At 48.3% G+C, this 22,474-nt stretch overlaps 1 protein-coding gene across 1 annotated transcript in view; it reads left to right on the top strand.

The window, feature by feature from the left end:
• The window catches only part of XPO6 (exportin 6), a 108,243-nt gene extending 90,914 nt beyond the window's left edge, over nt 1-17,329 (top strand). Inside the window, 9 exon segments of the mRNA XM_087417185.1 lie at nt 1,300-1,446; nt 2,365-2,554; nt 7,540-7,695; nt 8,799-8,913; nt 9,087-9,258; nt 10,653-10,814; nt 13,504-13,602; nt 13,753-13,983; nt 16,609-17,329. Coding sequence (XP_087273311.1) covers nt 1,300-1,446; nt 2,365-2,554; nt 7,540-7,695; nt 8,799-8,913; nt 9,087-9,258; nt 10,653-10,814; nt 13,504-13,602; nt 13,753-13,983; nt 16,609-16,710 — 1,374 coding nt within the window. The 3' untranslated portion in view covers nt 16,711-17,329.
• The last annotated feature ends 5,145 nt before the right edge of the window (nt 17,330-22,474 follow it).

The raw sequence follows: 22,474 nt of genomic DNA, 5'->3' as shown, positions 1-22,474 counted from the left end.
ACACTATCAACAGTTTGTTTTATACCCTTCAGACTGTTTTCTGTTTTTACATACATAAGTAAAAGTTCGTAGATAGCTGGAGATCTATCTTCTTTTGCTTAGCGATATGCCTTGGAGACGCTTACATGTGTAGAGCAACTTCAGTTTTTCAGATTGCCCAGTGCTGTTCTGTAGTGGGGATGCATTATAATTTCCCTGTTGTTGGAAATTAGATCCTTGTATATACATCCTTGTTGGACGGGTTCCGGGAAATGGAATTGTTGGGTTGAAGGTTATGTCCATATAAAATTTGATAGATTCTACTAAGTTGTCCTCCAAGAAGACCACCAATTTATATTACTGGAGCATATAAATACTTGTTTTTCCTTTTCTTTTTTTTCTAGTTTTAGTCATACATAACGTTCTGTACCACTATTAACAAAACGATGTATTGTTTTCCATAAATTTTTGTTGTGTTAATAATTGTAATTTGTAAATGAGTTATGATTTCCCATGAGGGGGGTGTTTCATAATTTACCTAGCCATTGCTGAACTTTTAGGTAGCCTCTATTTGAAAAAAAGTCATTATAGATAATTCTGAAACGCATGTACTCATGAATGTAGCTTTATCTTTTTAGGTACTTTTCATAGAGTAAGTGGAATTATAGGGTTAAAGGTTAGGGATATTATAGTAGTATTTAAATAGATAATAAAGGTTAGGGAAATTATCGTAGTATTTCTTTCCTAAATAATTCTTTGTGCCCCTGAATCTTTGGTGTGCTGTTTTCACCACATTCTTACCAGCATTAGTTCCTGTCTGTAAAGAGTTTTCTCTTTTACTGATTTGAAAAGGACAGAATGGTACTTGAACCAAGTTTTTGATTGGCATGTTGAGGTGAAGGAAGTAGGAGAGCCTGACGTGACTGATGGAATGCATAAAGGCGGGTGTGGAGAGAGATCTTGGCTTGGTTGGAGCAAGAGGAGTGAGTGAATGATATGCCAAGGAATTTGCCATGTGATTTAAGAGCTGATAGGGAGCCACTGTAGATTCTTGAGCTGAGAAGTGACTGAGTTCAAAGTGACTGAGAATGGGAGGACCTGGAGGTGGTGATCCTGGCTTGAGGGCAGAAGCTATGGACGTGGCAAAGAAGAGAATGCCTTGTTGCTGGGCACCATCATAAGAAAACTTTGAGATAGAGCCTAGGTGGTATAATTTGGCATCCAAGAACCATATTTAGCTTGTGGCTGCCTCATCGAAGTTCTTCTGATACCAGTCTTGCAGGGAATGCAGTGAGCTGACGTGTCCTCTTCCTTCTCCAGGTCCAAGACAAGTTGCTGCTGTCTGCGTGCCACTTACTGGTCTCACTGGCCACCACTGTGCGGCCCGTCTTTCTGGTCAGCATCCCTGCAGTGCAGAAAGTGTTCAACAGAATCACCGACGCCTCTGCCCAGCGACTTGTCGATAAGGTGAGGCCCCAGGGCTCCCCTGGGTCCCCAGAGCCACGTGGCTCAGGCTCGGGGAAGCTGAGCAAGAAGAGTCTGGCCTTTTGTTTTGCACTCAGAGCTTACAGGCCGTGCCAGTGTAGACAGATTCCTTACCCCTGTGGCCCTGCCGCAGCCTCAGTGCTTTCTTGTGCCCTTCTCAACACAGTCGGTGTGCTGATTCAGACATACGAAGTTCCTCCCAGCAGGCACGGAGGTGGGCCTGCTGTGAGACTGGTAGTTTGGCTGGTGGTGTGAGAGTCCTCTTTGCATTCTTTTTGGTTTAAAGCAGTCTATTTTTGTTGTTGTTATGTGTTTGTTTTCTTAGGGTTGAGACATGCCAGGCCAAGTATGTTCTCTTAAAATCCTCCAGAAGGCTCAGGCTAGAAATTTAAAAACAAATAGAATAGGGGAGGGGTTGGAGGGGAGTCAGTAGTTACTTAAGAGCACCGGGGATGTGAACGTGTTGCTTCTGACCTGGCACCAAGGGCACATTGATTGTAAGAGATTGTCTGTCTTCCCAGCCCTGTTCTGAGTAGCTCCTCAGGGTGTCAGAAGCCGTCAGCTGAGGGACCAGTTAGATTCAGTGTCTGCATCGTCTATGATTTCTCCCTCTGTGAGGATTCAAGTACCAGATTAGAGGGGAAGTGACAGCACTAGGAATGATTATTGAGGCTGGCCCTGGGGTGTGCTAGACTCAGACTTGGTGTTATTGCCTCAGTTTCTCTTTCCTCCCTGGATTGCCTTAGAGTTGAAGCAAAGCCCCAGGCCCAGGTTATAAGAAAGGATCCTGGAGGCCTGAGCTCAGCGTGTGCGGTGGGTGCCAAAGGCTGTGTCGGGTAGAGCCGCTCTGCTGTCCATTGCTCTTAAACCTCTGATGGATGCCTTTGGGGTGTCTTCCAGGCTCAGGTGTTGGTGTGCCGAGCCCTCTCTAACATCCTGCTGCTTCCATGGCCAAATCTCCCAGAGAACGAGCAGCAGTGGCCTGTGCGCTCCATCAACCATGCCAGCCTCATCTCCGCACTCTCTCGGGACTATCGCAACCTGAAACCCAACGCTGTCGCCCCACAGAGAAAGATGCCAGTGGATGACAGTAAGTGGCCCCTAGGCAAGGACAGCCCCGGGAACTAGGTAGGGCAGGCATTGTTCTTCTTCGTGGCAGATGAGATTGGTGTCTGAGGCTCAAGGGGTGAATTCATCTGTCTGTAGTCACACAGCTGCTAAGTGGAAGAATTAAGACTCAGGTGGTAGAATCCTGCTTATCTATGGAATTCATCAGATAGGGCCACATCTGACCTATTTCCTGAATGCAGGATGCCCTTTCTCTGATGTAAAATGTCAAAAATGAGAAGAACATCCATTGAAGTCACTATTGATGGTGGCTTCCATGGATAAAAAAATCCTACTGTGATTATTGATCCATTTCAGATACTTGAATAAGCAATCAAAGCAGTTCACCTCTACCCTGGGAAAAATGAATTTAAAAGCTATCTTTTGAAACTGTTTTTAACCTTTCTCCAAGTATAAATTCAGAGGCTTTGAAAGAGCTTGGTATATTCACAAATGGCACTTGAGGTTTGATTGTTTATATTAAAGAGGGAGAAAAAAATGAATCAAGTGGGCCGGCCCCGTGGCTTAGCGGTTAAGTGCACGCGCTCTGATGCTGGCGGCCCGGGTTCGGATCCCGGGAGCGCCCCGAGGCACCACTTCTCCGTCCAACGCGAGGCCGAGTCCCACGTACAGCAACTAGAAGGATGTGAACCTATGACGTACAACTATCTACTGGGGCTTTGGGGGGAAAAAACTGAATAAATAAAATCTTTAAAAAAAAAAAAAAATGAATCAAGAGAACGCAGTAGTTTAGGTAGAAGACATTAAGTTTCTCTGAAAAATCTTCCTGAAATAACAAATTTACAGAAATATTTTAAAAATGCAATCTATTTTCACAATAAGAAAATAAGGGAACATTATTGGATGATGTCATTTATAGAATGTCATTTGTGAAATGTTAGAAATAGTAATAAATACTCAACATTCTAAAAACATTACTTTTATAATCGGGAACATTAACATATGCCCATTGTATAAAAATATTAGAACAGTATAAAGAAGGAAAAAGAAACTTTTTTTTTTTTTTATGAGGAAGATCAGCCCTGAGCTAACATCCATGCTAATCCTCTTTTTGCTGAGGAAGACCGGCTCTGAGCTAACATCTATTGCCAATCCTCCTTTTTTTCCCCCAAAGCCCCAGTAGATAGTTGTATGTCATAGTTGCACATCCTTCTAGTTGCTGTATGTGGGACATGGCCTCAGCATGGCCGGAGAAGCGGTGCGTCGGTGCGCGCCCGGGATCTGAACCTTGGCCGCCAGCAGCGGAGCGCGTGCACTTAACCGCTAAGCCACGGGCCGGCCCGAAAAAGAAACTCGTAAATCTCACCAGTTTTAATATTTTAGAAAGTAAACATTTTAACTATCTTGTTATTGTCTTTTCCTGTTTTTAAATACATTTTTTTTTTTTTTTTAAAGATTTTATTTATTTTTTGCCCCCAAAGCCCCAGTAGATAGTTGTATGTCACAGCTGCACACCCTTCTAGTTGCTGTATGTGGGACTCGGCCTCAGGATGGACAGAGAAGTGGTGCCTTGATGCGCACCCGGGATCCGAACCCGGGCCGCCAGCATCGCAGCGCGCGCACTTAACCACCAAGCCACAGGGCCGGCCCTAAATACATTTTATAGTTAGTTGTGTAAGAAGGGGTGACTTGCTGAGGGCATACTGTGTGCTAGGTTCTTGACTTGGCGATCTTATATCCAGCATCAAGTCTCTGGCTATGCAAGTATCAGCCTTCGAAGTCTGGTATATGTCTGATCCTGGTTTGAAGTGTTTTACATTCAGTAGTTCATTTAATTCTTGCATCAGCCTTATGAGTTAGGTACTGTTAATTACCCTGATTTTATCCTTGAGGAAGCTAAGGGATGGCAGGATTAAGTAACTTGCCTGAGGGTTACATATAGCTGTTGTGGAATCACGTTTTATAAAGTTTAATGGTCTTCTTCTCTCACTTTATCTTACATGTACTAATATCTGTCAGCATAGGCTACGTTATGCTGCATGGTAACAAACAATCCCAAAACCTTAGTGGGTTAATACAGGAAAAAAATTTATTTCTTGCTCATAATTGAGCAAGAAAATCGGTTGGAGAGGTCCTGCTTATTCTAGTCACCCAAGAGTCCCTGCTGATGAAGGCTCCATTGCAGTGTGTGCTTACACTGGGAAAGGAACATGGTGAATCGTGCAGTGGTTCTTAGAGCTCTTGCCTAGAAGTGACACTGGTCATTTCCCCTCACATTTCTTTGGCCAGAGCGTACGGTTATATGACCATGGCCTGACTTCAGAGGGGGTGGGAGGTGTGATGCCACCATGTACTGGAAATACTCTGAATAGCATTACTGATGTCCACAATGAACATGATTAAAAACATTGTTAGCATTTACTGTGTGCTGAGAACTTTACAGACATTATTTCATTTAGGCTCCCCTATAGCCGTGTGAGATGTGTTGTCTTATCCTCATTCTACAAGTGATGAAATGAAGGCCTGGAAAGTTTTGCCTACCCCAACTTCATACTTTGAAAAAATTTCAAACCTACACAGTAGTTGAAAGATTAAGAAAATGAACAACTGTGTACCTTTCACAAGGATTCACCAGTTGTTAGTGTTTTGCCACACTTGTGTTCTCCCTGACCCCACACACACTTTTTAACTAAGCCATTTAAAGTAAGTTGCAGACATTGACACTTTATCCCCGAATACGTGATCTTTGAGAATAAGATATTCTCTTGTATAACCAAGACACCATTAACACAACCAAGCTGTGTAACATTGTTACAACGATGTCATTTAATATATAGATGACATTCAAATTTTCCCCAGTTTATAACAAAATGACCTTTTTTCATTTTAAAAATTGAGGATATGATCAAGGATCATGTGTTATATTTGGTTGTCACATCTCTTTAGTCTCTTTTAATATAGAAAAACATCCCTGTTTTTTGTTTTTCATGACATTGACATTTTTAAAGAGTCCAGGCCCATTTTTTGGTAGAATGTCCCATAATCTTGTTCTGTCCGATTATTTCCAGCAGTTTTTGGCAGGAGTACCACCTAGGTAGTGATATGTACTTGCATTGCATCACTTCTGGCTGTGTCATTGTTGGCAATGCTCAGTGTGATCACCTGTCTCGGGCAGTGCCTGCCCATCTCTCCATTGACAAGTCCTCTTCCCCCACAGGGCCTGGCACTTCTAAGTTGCTCAGGGTCATAGAGACAGTGTTGGGGGCAGGAGTCAGACTTGGGGCCCAGCTGGTCTAGATGCTGTGCTCTTCACCGCATGGCCCCTTTGTTCTTGAAAGCATTGTTTTTAATGGTTTTATAACATTCTATTCCATGGAAGTACTATAATTTACATGCCCATTCTCCTATTATTATATATTTAACAGTGCTTTCAGTTTTTCATTTGTACATTTTTGTGAATAAATCTCAGTTCTTGTTTCAGTTTCCTCACATGTCAGATGTCAGATTTTGGTTTCTTGACTCTTGCCTTTTTCCCGTAAACTGCTTTCCCTGAACCTTGTGTATTCTTGGGGAAATGTCTGCCCCAAGTGCAGTTTCTGGCTCGGTAAAAATCCTTGTTCTTGTAGTAGTTGTGAGTGAGTGTCTCCTTCAGTAGTATGGATGTGCCTTTCGTTCACTTTCCAGTGCCCCGTGACCAGCCTTTAGTGGACCAGGCCTTTTGTGAGCCATTGTGTTCTTTCATCCTCAGTCCTGTGAGTGAGGTGGTGTTACCTGTCCACATCTTCAGATGAGGAAACCGAGAATCTAGCAGAGTCAGGAGTCAAACCTGATTCCAGCCACCTCCAAAGCATGGATTCTTTCTGCTGTACCCTTCCCTGGAAACTGCTTCAGCCCCCACAGAAGCTGGTGAGCTCGGGGGGCCAGGGCGATCCAGAGAGTGCTGCCAGGTGGAGGCCGGCTCTCAGCCCTGCTCTGGTTCTGCATCTGGAGCTCTGCCAGGGTTGAGTCTGCCCAGCTGAGGCTGAGCTACGGGGGGCTTCTTGGGACAACTGGTGGGAAGCTCCACGTCTAAGGGGAAGAGCAGCCCCACTGGTGCTGGGGAATGATGATGTTCTGGGCCTTCGGATATGCCAGGCACTTTGCTAGGTCACTCTAAACCTTGCCTCTAATCCTCACAGCAGCCCTGCAGAGGTGGGGCTCTTGGCCGTCCCTGGTTGACTGACGAGGCTCCTGGCCTGGGTGTATAGCCATCTAGTGATATCTGTGGTTCATGTCCAGGCTCCTCTGATCTGGGGATTTGCTATGTCCTCTGAACTTCTGCCTGTTTGCTGGCCACTGCCTCTGTTTTCCCTCTGTGCTATATGGAGTCATCAAGTGAGCTCTTACATCTGGGTCTTGTTAGAAGTATATATTGTCAATAATGTACATATAATACAGTATAATAACAATAATTATATATATTGTTGGGCCACAGGCCCGCTAGGCCAAGGACTGATCAGGCAGCATACCCCTGCACACAGCAGCAGTAGCTGTGCACGGAGGTGCTCGTGTGGGTGACCAGGCTGGGTTCCTGTCTGGAGGGAAGGAGAGTGTTTGAGCTGTGTGTGTCTGTTCTTGCCTGTGGTAACTACCATGTGACACTTATTTTTCTCACCAGTCTATTCACCATCTTAGTGTTGATTACTTCCAGGATACCTAAGCTGAGGGTTCATCCTTTCTTCTCTGGACTTGTTTCTGGTGGACAGAGGCAGAAAAATGAGCAGGCAGGCAGGCACCTGGAGTCCTGACAGTAAAAAGAGTAGAAAGAAGAAAGAAAAGGATGTAGAAAGAGAGATACAGAGAGAGATTGATAACTCAATCAAGAGAGACTTTGTATTCCGTTAGCAGGACTTCTGTGTGATTGTCCTCTGAACACCTTTGTGAATTTCTTCCCCTTCACTAGTGTTCTCACTTACTCTGCTTTATCCTCAGACAAGTCATAATATGCGCCTTAATCTTGATTTGCAGCCAAAGTGATTATCCACCAGACACTTAGTGTCTTAGAAGATATTGTGGAGAATATCTCTGGGGAATCCACCAAGTCCCGACAGATCTGCTACCAGTCACTGCAGGAATCCGTTCAGGTCTCCTTGGCCCTCTTTCCAGCTTTTATCCATCAGTCAGGTAGGAGCTGTGCTCAGGCCTCACTGGTGGGTGGTGCTGACAAGGACCAGAGTAACTGTGTAGCTCTGTAGAGCACGCCAAGCCAGCAGTGCAGGCCTTGACACTCAAGGCAGAGAGCAGTGATGTTGATTGGGGACTCTGGGGCCAAGGCCGCACGGCACCTTCGTAGGGGCCTTGCATGTGTGTCATGTGGCACTGAGTCACTTGGGGCCTCTTGCCTAGTTTTCGTTTTTAAGTCTTTGCCTTCTCCCAGTCTGGACCATGAATGGGTGGGGGTCGGAGCCTGATACAGGAGAGAGAAGAGAGCTTTTCCTGATAAGTGCTCCTTCCTTCCTTCTGTGGCAATGTGGGTTTTGCTGAGGTGGTTCCCCTCACCCCACTCTGTCACTGTCACTGATAGAGGCTCTCTGGCTTTCTAGATGTACTTGCCTGGCTCTCATGAGAGCGTTTACAGTAGTCTTGTCAGTCTTATGAGAGAAAGGTCGGGGGCCTCTCAGTCAGCAAATATTTACTGATTGCCTCTGGTAAGCAGAGTGTGTGTGGTTAGAGCCAAAACACGATCATACAAGATGATTGTTTAGATCTGAAAGTGGAACCACACTAAATGTAACCAATATTTTCTGCAAATAATCCATTTAATTGACCAGGCCCATGCAACCTGAGTACACCCTCGTTATCCACTTTTAGCCACTTAACTCCTGCCCCAACTGCAGGGATTATTGGTCATAGAGAGAAATGGCTAAAGCACTCAGGTGTTGACCCAGTTGAATAGTTCCATCAATGTGAGCACAAAATGATCCATTTGTAGTGAGAACTTGAACATCGCTGGATGCTGGGCAGTGAGGGAGGCTTCGAGATGACCTTCATTTCTTATAGTGAGCCATCAGATAGAGGTTCACTGTACCAGAGCTGTTTTCTCAGCATGTCTTTAATCATTTTCCACTTTCCATCATTGGCTCTGATGGTGGTGGGGAAATTTCTTCCAGCAGGAAGCCTTAGAGAAAGATGATAGTGCAGATTGCAAAAGGAAGTCCATCAAGCCAAAGGCTTCCGTTTACCCCTGTGTGCATGCCTCTGATCGCTTGCTTTGTCCCTCTGTTTAGACGTGACTGATGAGATGCTGAGCTTCTTCCTCACTCTATTTCGAGGCCTTAGAGTACAGATGGGCGTGCCTTTCACTGAACAGATCATACAGACTTTCCTCAATATGTTTACCAGGTAACCACAGACCTGCTGTCCATGGTTTTCAGGCTCCAAGTGAGAAGTAGTGGGACCTGGCTACAAAGTATGGGACTTTTTGCTCCTTTTCTTCACTTGCTGCAGGAGTGCTTTTCATGCTGGTCCCCAGAGAAACGTTTCCTTGGCTACTGTGTACTTTCTGTTGTCTGCAGAGAACAGCTGGCTGAGAGCATCCTCCATGAAGGCAGCACTGGCTGCCGGGTGGTTGAGAAGTTTCTGAAGATCCTGCAGGTGGTGGTGCAGGAGCCTGGCCAGGTGTTCAAGCCCTTCCTCCCCAGCATCATCTCCCTCTGCATGGAGCAGGTGTATCCCATCATTGCTGAGGTATGAGGGGCTGGGGCGGTCCCATGTTGCATTCTCTCTGCAATTGGGGAGGGAATGAAATATTGAGGAAAACGCATTGTATTGTAAAGCAAATTTGTTAGTTATTTCATTTTTCTTGTAAAATAATTTTTTCTAAGAAAGAATGCCTTTAGCTTGGTACAGTCTTTTTATATTGATTGAGTTAATTGGAACTAGTCTGGTGTAAGCATAGCAGGTTAATTGTCACAAGATTGGTTAGTAAGTAGGATCAGTCTCCCACGGCAACTTTTATAACGTTAGGTGAATATATGGTTTTCTCCAGCAAACATTATAACAAATATACTTTCCTATTAAGAACATTCATGATCTCGAGGATACAAGGCAAAACCTTGGAACCATTCAAAACTTTGGTTGTTAAAGGAAAGCTCTTTGTCCTTAGAAAATAGACAGACGCTCAGCATGACAAGATCCAAACTAAGTATAAATTTAACTAAGTTTTATGTAATAGTTACATAACTGAGAGCTAACCTTTCAACTGCCCAAACTAAGGCTTAAACAAGTCCAGTTGCTTTGCATCATTAAACACACTTGGGCCCTGTGAGGATTCCTGCCATGGAAGGTCATGCTCTCTGGTCTCAATTTAACTTTAATTAAGGCTGAATTAAATATATCTGGGCCTTATAATGTTGAATTCTATAGAGACTTCTGGAATAATGTGACCTGTCATGCTTTACAGTGACTTGGAGATTTTTGGTTAGTAGAAAACATTGCTGAGCCTGCTTCCCTCTCCTCTCCTCCTCCCAGAATCCCGGCTGCCAGTGAAAGGAGACAGGCCCAGAGAGCATTTAGCACCGCACGCTGCCTCCCCCCGGAGGTGCTACCTCTACCCAGAGGTCCTCTAATGTTTCTGTGGTTCCTAAGTGCTCTTTAAATTCCTTTTCTACAGAGGGCAGAACCACTTTTAAAGTTTATTCTTTGTCTTTATGCTCAGAGGTCGCCTAAAATCAACAGGTTAGCTGGCGTTTTTTTATCCTGGGAAGAGGAACAACACTAGTAAGGAGATGTGACAGATCACATCACCTGCTTTCTAAACAGGAAATCCACATTCCTAATTGTTTTTCCATTTAGTAGCCTTTTTTCCTAGCTTAAAAAGCTGAGTGCTTCCATCAGAAAAAGGGCCCGTTGGCACTGACCCCGGCATTCTGTCTCAGTTGTGGCCCTGTCTCTTCCAAAGTACTCCTGGTGTGAACTGCTGGGAGGAGGAGGGCTTGAATGGGACAAGAGAGTGGAAAGCTGACACTCTGCTTGTGTTCTCAGACATCTCTTAGGCCTCTTTGTTGCTCTGGGCCCAGGCTGGGAGTGGCTCCCTGAGCCGCAGGAAGGGAAGGTTTTAGGGTCTGTGTGTGTCCCCACAGCGCCCCTCCCCTGATGTGAAGGCTGAGTTGTTTGAGCTCCTTTTCCGGACGCTCCATCACAACTGGAGGTACTTCTTCAAGTCCACTGTCCTGGCCAGTGTCCAGAGGGGGATTGCCGAGGAGCAGATGGAGAATGAGCCTCAGTTCGGTGCCATCATGCAGGTAACGTGGAAGAGCTGGGAGGCTGCCATGTGATCCAAGAATAGACAGGCCTCATTCTGGACACCACCTGGGTCCAGTGGCTGTCTGATCCTTAGTTTGCTTCTCTGGCATATGGTCCCACTTCCTCTAATGTAGCCACTGGAACAAGTGCCATCTTGGAAGCCCTGCAGTTTTGGGTCTGAAGCTCAGCTCTACCTCTTAGTACCTATGAAGTTAATTAACTTCTTGGAGCCTCAGTCTCTTCATCTGTATAATGGGGATAGTGCTGCCTATTTCAGGGGTTTGTTGTGAGGTTGAATGAGATAGCATACACAGAGTACCTGGCACTTGGAGATGCTGGATAAATGTCAGTTCCTTTTGCCTTATAGCAGTGTCTTCAAGTGTAAGGAGACTGCCTGCATCACAGTTGCCCGGGGCCTCCTTAACCAGAGGCTAACTGAACGGAGTCGCTGCATTTTTTGTGTGTGTGTGTGTGAGGAGATCATCCCTGTGCTAACATCTGCCAATCCTCCTCTCTTTTTTTTGCTGAGGAAGACTGGCCCTGGGCTAACATCCGTGCCTATCTTCCTCCACTTTATATGGGACGCCGCCACAGCATGGCCTGCCAAGCAGTGCGTCGGTGAGCGCCTGGGATCAGAACCGGCGAACCCCTGGCCGCTGTAGCAGAGTGCGTGCACTTAACCGCCTGCACCACCGGGCCGGCCCCTCCCTGCATTTTTTAAAGATAATTCTTGTGCCATATTGGGAGAAACACAGCCCCGTGAGTCAGTGCTCCCTTTCAGACCAAGTGCGACTGTTGTACCCTAGAGAGCGAGCTGTCGGGTGGGGGGCTGCTGAGCGCACCTTGCTGTGGAAGCCTGGGGCAGCCTCCCCTTGCCAGCATGGCTGGGCTGGTCAGTCGCTGCTTTCAGGCGCGCTGCTTGTTCTGCACTCGATTGTATAACGGTTCTATTCTAAGCCAAGGTTGAAGTCGAGGGTCCTTTGTTTTTTCACTGCCAGCTTTTCCTCATAGGGAAGCCAGAGGGATTCTTCCACCCTCCCTCTCTTCACCCCCCTGCCCCCATGCACACACGTGTGTACACACATGCACGCACACGCACTCCCTGTGTGGAAACTCCTCTCTGGAGAAGCACATGCCCTGCTCCTGGTCTCTGCAGTCCCTTCCCTGCATTCCATCTCCAGTACCCCTCACGGCCTTGGGTCTGGAGTATGCAAGTGTTTGCTCCTCTCCTACCTCCCTCTTACACTCTGTCCTTTCTCTTAAGACTTCTTTGGCAGACTGATGCCTGGTCCTGCACTCAAGACTGGTGAAAGCCACTTTGGAAAAACAGCTTCACAGTTTGGCAGTTTCTTGTAAAGTTAAACATATAGTTTTACATGACCTGGCAATCCCACTTCTAAGTATTTTACCTAAGGTGAATGAAAACATGTAGTCACACAACCTATACACAGATGTTTATAGTCGCTTTTTTCATAATTGCTGAAAGCTGGAAACAATCCACATATCCATCAGCTGGTGAATGGATGAATAAACTGTGGCACATGTGTAATGACTTCTACTCAACAGTAAAAAGGAACATATTCTTACACAGACAACAACGTACATGACTTCCAAATACATTATGCTAGGTGAAAGAAGCCAGATCCACAAGGCTGCAGACTGCATGATTCCATTCCATTCTGGAAAAGGCAAAACTAGAGGAACAGAATGAGCAGTGGTTGTCTAGGGGTAGGGAGGGAGCACTGACTACAAAGGGAGCATGAGAGAACTTTCTGGGGAGATGGAAGTGTTCTGTGTCTCAATTCTCATGGTAGTTAGATGACTCTGTGTGTTGGTCAGAATGACACAATGGCAAATCTCCAAAGGGTGAATTTTACTCTGTTACACTTCAATAAACCTGACTTTAAAAAGTAAATAAAACCATTGGGCATCATGGAGATCCCCTCATGGCAGCGGGGATTGTAAGACCCCCTTCTTGTAGCTTAGGAGCACAGGGACAGAATGACAGCAATCCCCAGCTTGTTCTACGGAAGTGTCCTGCACACCACTGGGTTTGCGTTTCATTGGCCTCCCCCATTCCTCCCACAATCACTTTCTATTGGAGCAGGGCTCTTTATGGGTTTCTTTTGGGGGGGTTCCTTTTGCCCTTGAACTAGTAACTTTTACAGTCCAGAAATTGCAAAGCAGTTTAAAAATTTGCTATTGCTTAACCCCAATGCAGAGGCAGCCAGTTGTGAAGGAGCCTCTAAGGATTTGTGGTTTATAAGACCTGAGTGCCAAGGAGAGAGTGGCTTATGGAGTGCTAGTGGTTGGCTTGAGGGGAGGCGGGCAGGCTTCGGTGTCTAAGACTGCTGAGGTATGTGACTAGAGTTGTTAGCTTCTTGCTTCAAAGGTAGATCCCATGAAGGGGTCTAGAGGTTAATTACAAAAGGTGTAAGATGAGACCAAAATAAGAAGCGAGGACCAGTAGAGAGAACTTAGGAGCTAAGACTGCATAGGAGCATTGCAAAGATCTGACGAGACAGGCCAAAAAAGTCAAGGCAGTGGATACCCATACCCTCGCCCTGCCATCGGCACAAGGAGTCACTCGCAGAGTGTTGGTTCTTTTGTCATAGGGTAGGTGCCCTAGAGGGGCTGGGTCTGGGGGTATTTAAATGCTGCTTTTAAAATGGTGGTCTTATTTCCTAGGCTTTTGGACAATCTTTTCTCCAGCCTGACATCCACCTATTTAAACAAAATCTCTTCTACTTGGAGACTCTCAACACCAAGCAGAAGCTATACCACAAGGTAAGTGCCCTATGTTTCAAAAAGGTTCCTTCATCAGAGGTGTCATGGGTCTGGGCTAATGACAGGAAGTAGGCTGGGAGCTGGACAGGCCCAGGGGGCCTGAGTGAGCCCTCACGGCTATCACTCACTCTGGTCTCTCTCTGTCTGCAGAAGATCTTCCGGACCACCATGCTGTTTCAGTTTGTGAACGTGCTGCTCCAGGTCCTGGTTCACAAGTCCCACGACCTTCTGCAAGAGGAGATTGGGATTGCCATTTACAACATGGCCTCTGTGGACTTTGATGGCTTCTTTGCAGCCTTCCTCCCAGAGTTCCTGACCAGCTGTGATGGCGTGGATGCCAACCAGAAAAATGTGCTGGGGCGGAATTTCAAGATGGATCGGGTGAGGAGAGAGAGAGGCCAGGCTAAAGGGAGGGCATGGGTGGGCTCTCAAGCCTGGCGCCTATTCAGTGAGGAGGGGGCAGGCTGCCTCTGTGCATGGTTTGTGGCTCGGTGGCTCCCCAGGAGCTTGTGCAATTCCTGGATGACTCGGTGCTGTGGCTGGATTGAGGGGCATGCGCTTTTCCCCAGCTTTGGCTTCTGTAGCACGTATGTTCTTCGTCTCAGCCATTGGGCCCCAGTTCCAGCCCCAGCAGTCCCTCTGATTTGTCTGGGCTTCTTTGTACTTGCTGCACCCCGTCGAGCACATCTCTGACTGGGGCCCAGCCGTTGTTTCTTCATGGGTCATGAGCCACTACAGCCCCAACTTGCGGACTTGCAGATAGGCCAAGAAGATTGGTGCTTGGGAGCAGCATCTCTGGGTCCCCAAGGTTAGAGATGGGACCTTGGGCTCCTCCCGGACCACATGGGCTGACCTGCCGTCAGGTCCTGGGAGGAGCCCTCCCAGTACTGATGCTCTTGTCCCCACTGGTGTCCACCTGGGGAAGGTGAGGTGGGCTCTCCCCACCTGTGCCACACCTTGGGTAGGAGCTGGGGTGGTGACAGCCCTGGATGCACTTGAAGCATTGGTGCTGGTGTGTCTGGGTGCTTGCCTGTCCTCCTTCCCGTTCCAGCTCTTTCGTCTCTACTGTGCCCAATAAGTCTTCCTGGAACTTCTCCTATGGAATAAGTAATTTTCGTCTTTCTCCACCTCACACTTGATAAAATGACGTCTTTTCTTTCTCCCACATCCTTTTAGTGTTCCTCCTGTGACTGCTGCACTTGAGCAGCCTGTCCCTGGTTCTCCCCCAGTGCTCAGATTTGCATGTTGCCCCTGTTAGAGCAAACTCCTCTTCCTCCCTGTTGTCTGTGATATGTGTTAGGACAATTTCTTCTGAGACTTAGCTGTTTTCCTTTGTCTTGGAACCTTTCTTTCCCTGGGATCTATCTTGTTTTCTCCTAAGCTTCTTGAAGTTCACTTCAGCCATTTGGGTCTTTTTTCTTCCTTTTCCTAAAGGCCAAATCATAATGTTTAATGATCAGCTTCTAGTGATGTCATCAGTCAGCTTCTTGATTTAAAGCAGTGGTTTCCAAATCTAGTTAATGCATCAAAGCACCTGAAGTGCTTATTAAAAATAGAGAAACTTACTCTTGTGTTCTGCCCAGGAAATTTGAATTTGTCATTTGGGCGTCACTAATTTAAAAGACATCTCTTGGTTTGTTTTCTTGAGGATGAAATAAAGGACTCAGCACCTTCAGTCACTCATTCACTGTGTATTTGAAGCTGGCTGCCTCTCCGGCCTGGTGCCAGGTTGTTGGGCATGAGTCCCTCCCTGCCTTCAAGGAGTCTTGCTGGGAAGACAGGCAGCAGCGCCCTCTGTTGGACCACACTGGGCCAAGCACTTTGCATGCCCCGCTGTTTCATGCCTTCCAACAACCTTCTAAAGTGTTGGTCTTGTTAACCCCGTTTCACAGATGAACCCAGGCTCAGAAAGGTCAGCAGTTAGTTGGCAGTTACAGAACTTGGGAATGGTCGAGCCAGGGAGCAGGAACTTGAGAATGGTCGAGCCAGGGAGCAGGCTTCAGACCTGGGTCTTCTGGCTCCAGAGCCTACATACAGTGTCCACAAGCAGGGCGAGCCGAGCGCACTTTGAGAACTTGAAGCAGAGGTGCTGACCTAGCCTGCTGGGGCCAGGAAATAGGAGGTATCCGAGCGGCCTTTTTGGAAGAGGCCGGCTTTGAGCTGAAGTTTGAAGAGGAGTAGAAGTTAGGAAAGTGTTGGTGGAGTGGAGGAGAGCTGGAAGTGCCTTCAGCTGTTTTCTGAGCCTCGCCTGTCACCCGGGGTTTCAGGAGGGATCGCCTTGGTGCTACCAGCCAGGCAGGGCTCGACTGCTCAGTGACGGGCACCGTTGATGTTACCCTGCATTTGGACCTACAATCCAGTGTTCAGTAACCTGATCTAAAGATGAGGAAGGGACCTCAGGCGGTGTGGGAGTGGTATATGGTAGAGTGTGGAGTACCAGCTGTTCCAGGTCTCCATTCGTAGCCTGTGGCCCAGCGGGCTATGTGTCGGGGCACGGGGGCTACTGCTGGTGTGTCACTCTTGATTGGTGGGGCCTGGGTGGAGAAGGATTCTGAGCACATGGCTCTGTTGGCCATGGTGAAGGAGAGGTGTGCACTGGCAGCCATACCAGTGTTCACGAGTGATTCCAGTCTGGACCCCCTTCCCTTCCTATCTGTGTAACCTGGGGCGAGTTTCCTAATCTCTGTGTGCTTCACTTTCTTCATCCTTAAAATGGCGGTACTAATAGAGCCTGCGTCGCAGGCCAGTGGTGAGAATGGAGTGAAGGAGTGTCTGAATTGCTCGGGACAGGGCCTGGCATGTGGGGAGCACTAGGGAAGTCCTAGCTGTCCTTTTTCTCCCGCAGTCCCTTTGCTGACACACGCTGCAAGGAGGAGGAGAAGTTTTGAGTTTTGTAAAATGTTCACGTAGCTCCAAGGCTCACTGTGGGGTGGAAGTGGCTGGTAGGGTGGGTGGGTGATTTGGGGTGCTGGGGGGTCAGGCTGCAGCTGTGCTTCTGCCTTCCAGGACCTGCCCTCGTTCACCCAGAATGTGCACAGGCTGGTCAACGACCTGCGTTACTACAGACTCTGCAACGACAGCCTGCCGCCCGGCACTGTGAAGCTCTAGGCACAGCCTGCTTACCGCCCGGAGGACGCAGGCTCCTGCCGCTGCCACCTGCACCACCTCCACCTCCCGCCCCAGACGGCTCCCAGACGAGTCTTGGCCGCACCTCGGATTCTCACACCCTCAGCATCATTGCTGGCCCCCTGCCCTCTCCATGCTTCTCTCCTGCCGCCCACCCAGCAGAACTGGCTTCAGGGTGTTATCTCGGCACTGGTTGGAGTGCCCAGGGCGTTTGGAGCAGGCAGAGGGTCGTGTGGCCAGGTACCAGGGAGGCACCAGGAAATCCTGTGGGGTGGACCGTGCAGATCATGCGTTTATCAGTCATGAGGTAGAAATGCCAAGGACAGCTATGACAGTGCCACCTTCTCACCATTCCACCTCCCCCCACCCCTGCCGTCCCCGGCCCAACCGGCTAAGGAGAGACATGATGTTGGAACTATGTTGGCACTTCTGTCAAGCCTCTCCCTCCTGCCCCCACAATTGCCTTGAAGTCTCTGCTATTTGTCAGAGATTTGCAGACTCGTGTTTTTTTTGGTTCTCATTTTCTCATCATTCCATTGTGATACTAAGAAACTAAGAAGCTTCATGAAAAAATAAAATGCTTATGTTGTTGTTATATAAATGCTGGGTAGGGAGCTTCTCTCCACTCAGAACCTCAGGACCAGCATCCTGGTGAAGGGACCATCCTGGTGGGGAGCAGGGCAGTGAGGGATGAGGCCCGTGTTTGTGCCCTGGGGAGAACATCAGAGGGAGACCAACTTGTGTAGGGTCTGGCTACATCCCACCCTTTTCTAGATAACATCTTAAGCTGTGTAAAGACACAGGGTCCCTGTTTATCACATTCAAAGTGGGTGGGAGACTTGGTCTCACTGGTAGTTAACCTGGTGTGGAGCCGCCACCACCCCTGCTCCTCCAGGTGTGGCCTCCCACTCCTCCACCTCCCAGAGAATGGATCCCTTTCCAAGATACTCAGCCGGGAATTGTCCCTCAGTGGACTGAAGTGTCACTTGAGGACAGCAGGGAGGTAGAGGTCTCTTGATAGAGTGTCTGAGAATGAGGGGAGGGGAGGGGAAGGGATGGAGGGAAGGAGAGAGGGTGTAGCTCTCTATGTGAGGGGTGGGGAGCTGGTGGGACTCAGGGCTTACTGGTGTGTCTGAGAGCTGAGGCCTGGTCCAACCGTTGACGTGTGGAAATGGCACTTGCCCTTGAAGTTTCTGGGATAGCAGGTCAGCAGCAACTCCTGCTTTAAAGTGTCACAATGACTAGACGGACAGGACTAGGGTAGATTCTAATGTGGAATACGACGTCTGGCTGGAAGAGGTTTGCTGACCTGAAAGTGAGGGTGGCGGTGCTCCGTGAAGGGGGAGGATGGCCACTGGCTTGTTGGTAGAACTGAGGAGGAAGGGAGTGGGGGCTGATGGCTTCTACCTCTGAGGCTTTTATAAGAATCACTTGGCAGGAGGGGGGTCTGGGCTGGTTTTGAGGGGAGGTGGGGTGTGTGTGTGAGTCAGCGCCTTTTTCCCTGTCAATCACAGATTCCCAGCTGCAGCTAGCCCCTCTTCAGAGTTTGGAGAGGAGGGAATTGAAACTCCAGTCGCTCTTCTGCGGAAAGAAATTAACATCCAGTTATTCCTGGGCTATAAAGACCACCTCACCTGCCTGCTAGGGAAGGCCTGGAGCGTTGTCTATGCCTGAGGTCATGAAAGGGCTTTTTGAATGCCTAAAGATGGAGGCAGTGAGGGGATGGTTTTGTCGCCTGGGAGCCTCACCCTTGGACAGAACCCAAGGCAGCACTTGGGCTGGCAAAGGAAAGGCTGTGGGGAGTAGGGTGGGCTGGGAGGGAGGGTATTTGTTACAAGACTGATGGGCATGGCATCAACTGCGTGGGCTCTAGTGAGCTCCTCGTCCTTAGAAGTGTGCAAGTAGAGGCTAGGAGGGAAGTCAGATGGATCTCTGACCCGATTCCTCTTGTCCGCAATGCTTTACAAAGGGCCCGGCACAGAGCCGGCCTTAAGTTTGGGTGGAATTGGGTGAGTTGGCAGCCCCTTGATGAATCCAGAAATTGTCTTTGCGTACTGAGGGAAGGGAGTTGGGAAAGGATAGAGATGGACAATAGGGAGCCTTTAGGTCAGTCTCAGCTGGGGACAGACAATGGCAGGGGGTTTTCAACGAAGGTGGGCTGCTTCCCCTGCTGCCTTTGAGTGTCAGAAGACTGTCCTGGCTCTATTCTGGGGCCCATGTCCTGCTTTTCCTCTGCCTTATGTCATTTCCATTCGCCAAAGGCACAGCTCTGGCTTTGGGAAGGGATCTGATGAAACATTTATCTTCACAATTTCTAGCATTTTCCTCCACGGCTTGCCATTGGCCTCACACAAAGGAGGGTGGACTTTTTTGGTGAGGAAGATTATCCCTGAGCTAACACCTGTGCAAATCTTCATGTGGGACGCCACCACAGCATGGCTTGATGAGTGGTGTAGGTCTGTGCCCAGGATCTGAACCCGTGAACCCTGGGCTGCCAAAGCAGAACTCATGACCTTAACCACTACGCCACTGGGCCGGCCCCTTGACTTTTTTTTTTTTTCACAACCTTGTTTTTCCTCCTGACTATAAAATGTTGTAAAAGAATATGTAAAAAACGCAGAAAACTAAAAGGTCATCTAATCCCACTGCCCAGAGAAAATCACTGTTAATATTTTGGTGAATTTTCTCTCTGCATTTCCTTATATGTGTGTAAATACATATGGTTTTGCTTTTCCTTTTTTTTTGTAAAATTGAGCTCCTGTTGTTTTGTAGTCTCCTTTTTAATTTACCTAACATATTATGATCATTTTCTTAGGTTATTAAATATTCTACTAAAACACGATTTTTAATGGCAAATGGTATTCTGTCATATGGATATACCATGATTTGTCTACAATTTTTCTCATTACAAATGATGCTGCAGTGAACATCCTTTTGCGTAAATCTTGGTGCTTGTCTGATTGTTTCCATAGGTTCAATTCCTACATGTGAAATTGCTGGGTCAGATGCCTTTGAGGCTTGTGGTAGGTATTGCTCGTGACTAATTTTTGTCCTGAAGAAGGATAAAAGTTACAGACTTCAGAGTTGCAAAACATCTCAGCTTTAAGGCTTCGTTTGAGACCATTTGATCAAATTGACCCCTGGTTTTGTGGATCTTGGGGACTCTGAGGCCCAGCGCCCCATGGCTGGTTAGTGGTGAGACCTCACCAGGCCTCCTGCCCACTTCTGAGCAACATCGTCCCAGCATGACATCTCTGCAGGGCAGCTGGGAACAGGGAGAGGAAAGGAGCTGATAGTTCTAGTTGACTCCTTGAGCTTTGAGAGGAACCACGACTGATGGTGGTTCATTAATTTAACAAACTTTATTTATCGAATACCCCTATAAGCCAGGTGTTGGCTGCACGTGAAGGACTTGGCAATTACTAAGACACAGCCTACACCTGCAAGGAATTCACAGACCAGTGAGGAGACAGACAGGCAAACGTTGCAGAATGGTGTGCTAAGTACTGTGATGGGGGTTGGGAGTCTAGGAAACGGACAGAGGGTTATAGAGGGAACTGGAGGAGGGCTGAGGACCAGGGGAGCCTTCATTGCAGGTGATGATCATCTGAGCAGGCTCCTGGAGGCTGTGAAGGAATTCACCAGTGGGCAGGTGGTTGGAGAAAGGGTGAAGACACAGGTGTGATGGCGTCTTGAGGAAGGCAGGCAGGCTGGAGCTGGCTGGAGACATATGAAGATTGCCATGAAGCTTTGATGGGGAAATGGGTAAGGTAACTAATTTTTTTTTCCAAACCAGGCTGTGTTGAGTAAAAAGAGACATTATTAGCAATAGTTCTGGGACAACAGGTATCAAGTGGGACTACTGGTCTGGAAGAGAAAGTCTCGGCCTCTGTGAGGCTTGTCACGTCATCGAAGATGGGAGAAGATGAGAGAAGATGAAGTCCCACTGGCATGCTTCCTCTCAGCTTCAGGTGCGGCAGCCTGGCTCATCAGGAGGAGTCAGCTCTGAACTGGGCCCGAGCACTGAGCCACGCAAACGACGAGCAGTGTCTTCTGTGCGGCGAGCGTTTTGGCGAATGCGGTATGACCACTGGGTCATCTCCAGGACCAGCTCTTGGGGAGAGCGGGGGTCTTCCCTGACGTCTCAGACTAGGCTGGCTGCCCTCCTCACCACTTCCTCCTCCAACTCCTTCTCAGAAGCTCTCCTGAACTCCTCTTGACGGGGGCTTCCTCACAGCCCCCACGGCACCTGTGTCCCCTCTTGTCATTGGCTCCTGTGGTGTCCCCCACCAAAATGAGAACTCCTTGAAGGCAGGGGTTGTGTCTTTGTCCTCAGCGCTCAGCGTAGGGCTTGGCAGGTACCCCAAAAGGGTTGAGTGTGTGAGGATTTTCCAGATTTATCCAAATGGGTTTTTCCTCACAGGAGGAAGCCTGGAGTCACACTCAGGTGTCTTCTCTTTTTTTTTTTGTGAGGAAGATCGGCCCTGAGCTAACAACTGCCAATCCTCCTCTTTTTTTGCTGAGGAAGACCAGCCCTGGGCTAAAATCCATGCCCATCTTACCCTGCTTTATATGGGACGCCACCACAGCATGGCTTGACAAGCAGTGCGTCAGTGTGTGCCCGGGATCCAAACCGGTGAACCCCGGGCCGCCACAGCGGAGCACGCACTTAACCACTTGCGCTACCAGGCTGGCGCCTCTTCTGACTCATTTTTAACATAGTGAAGCCATGTCCTTGGTGTCTGCTCGAACGCCTGGCCTCACCTCTCCGGGCTCCTTGGGGAGAAGCACTGGGTGAACGCTCTTCAGTGAAAGATTTCTTGAGCTCGAGGACTCCCTTTTCTGCTCTTGCCTGTCTGCATCATTTGGAAACATCTTTAAAAACCCACGTTAATTAATTGGCTCAGACCCTTGGAGTTGGTGGGGTAGTGGGTTTCTTAGCAGACATATGGCCTCCCAGCCTTGGGTGGTGCTGACTCTGGGCCCCCAGGGACCCAGAAGGGCCTAGGTGCTAGCCTGGGTGGGGGTGGGGCGGTGGAAAATTATTTAAATGCAACATCTAGCAGCTCCACAGGCCTGACACATGGGCATTTTGGCAACAGGTATATTTCTAAAAATAAGCTTAGTTTTAGGTTTTTTTACCTTCTCTTTATTGTGGAAATAATACATATTCCTTGCAGATAAACAAAAAGGAAATAAAAATCTCCAGTCATTTAATGTCTCGGTGGGCGGCCTTCCAGAGCTTCCCTTGCATTTCTGTACGTATACCATCCACACACCTCTTTCTTTCCGTGGGAATAAGATCATGCTACACGTGTGGCAGTGTTCTGCCCTCTGGGGCCTCTGCACATACACACCTTTTGATGGGTCGCACGGCCCCTAGAGACCCCAGCTGTCTATGGCTGTTTTAACCTAAGCCGTGGTTGGGGCCAGTGAGGTAGACGCGGCCTCCAGAGCACTATGGGAAGTCGTCTGGGACCTCACCTCTCAGACCCACGTTGGTGTGTGGAGCTGGCCTAGGGGGCTGAGGCCAGAGACACGTCCAGAGGCGAGGCTCCTCCCTGAGAAGCCAGGACAGATGCCTTTGTCCTTGGAGCCCTGAGGAAGGCGTGATCCCCATTTTGCGGAGGCGGAGCCTGTGGCCTCTGCGACCTGCCCACGCCCCACCTCTCCCCTGCCCAAGTCCCCATCCGCCACCGTGGAGTTGGTGATTTCTGAGCTCCCAGCGGTCTCAGCGACCTTGCTT

The sequence above is a fragment of the Ceratotherium simum genome, chromosome 26 (assembly GCF_057802395.1).
Source record: "Ceratotherium simum simum isolate JZ-2026a chromosome 26, ASM5780239v1, whole genome shotgun sequence".
NCBI lineage: Eukaryota > Metazoa > Chordata > Mammalia > Perissodactyla > Rhinocerotidae > Ceratotherium > Ceratotherium simum.
The sequence above is the reverse complement of the archived record's forward strand: the minus strand, read 5'-3'. Positions and strand labels throughout refer to the sequence as shown.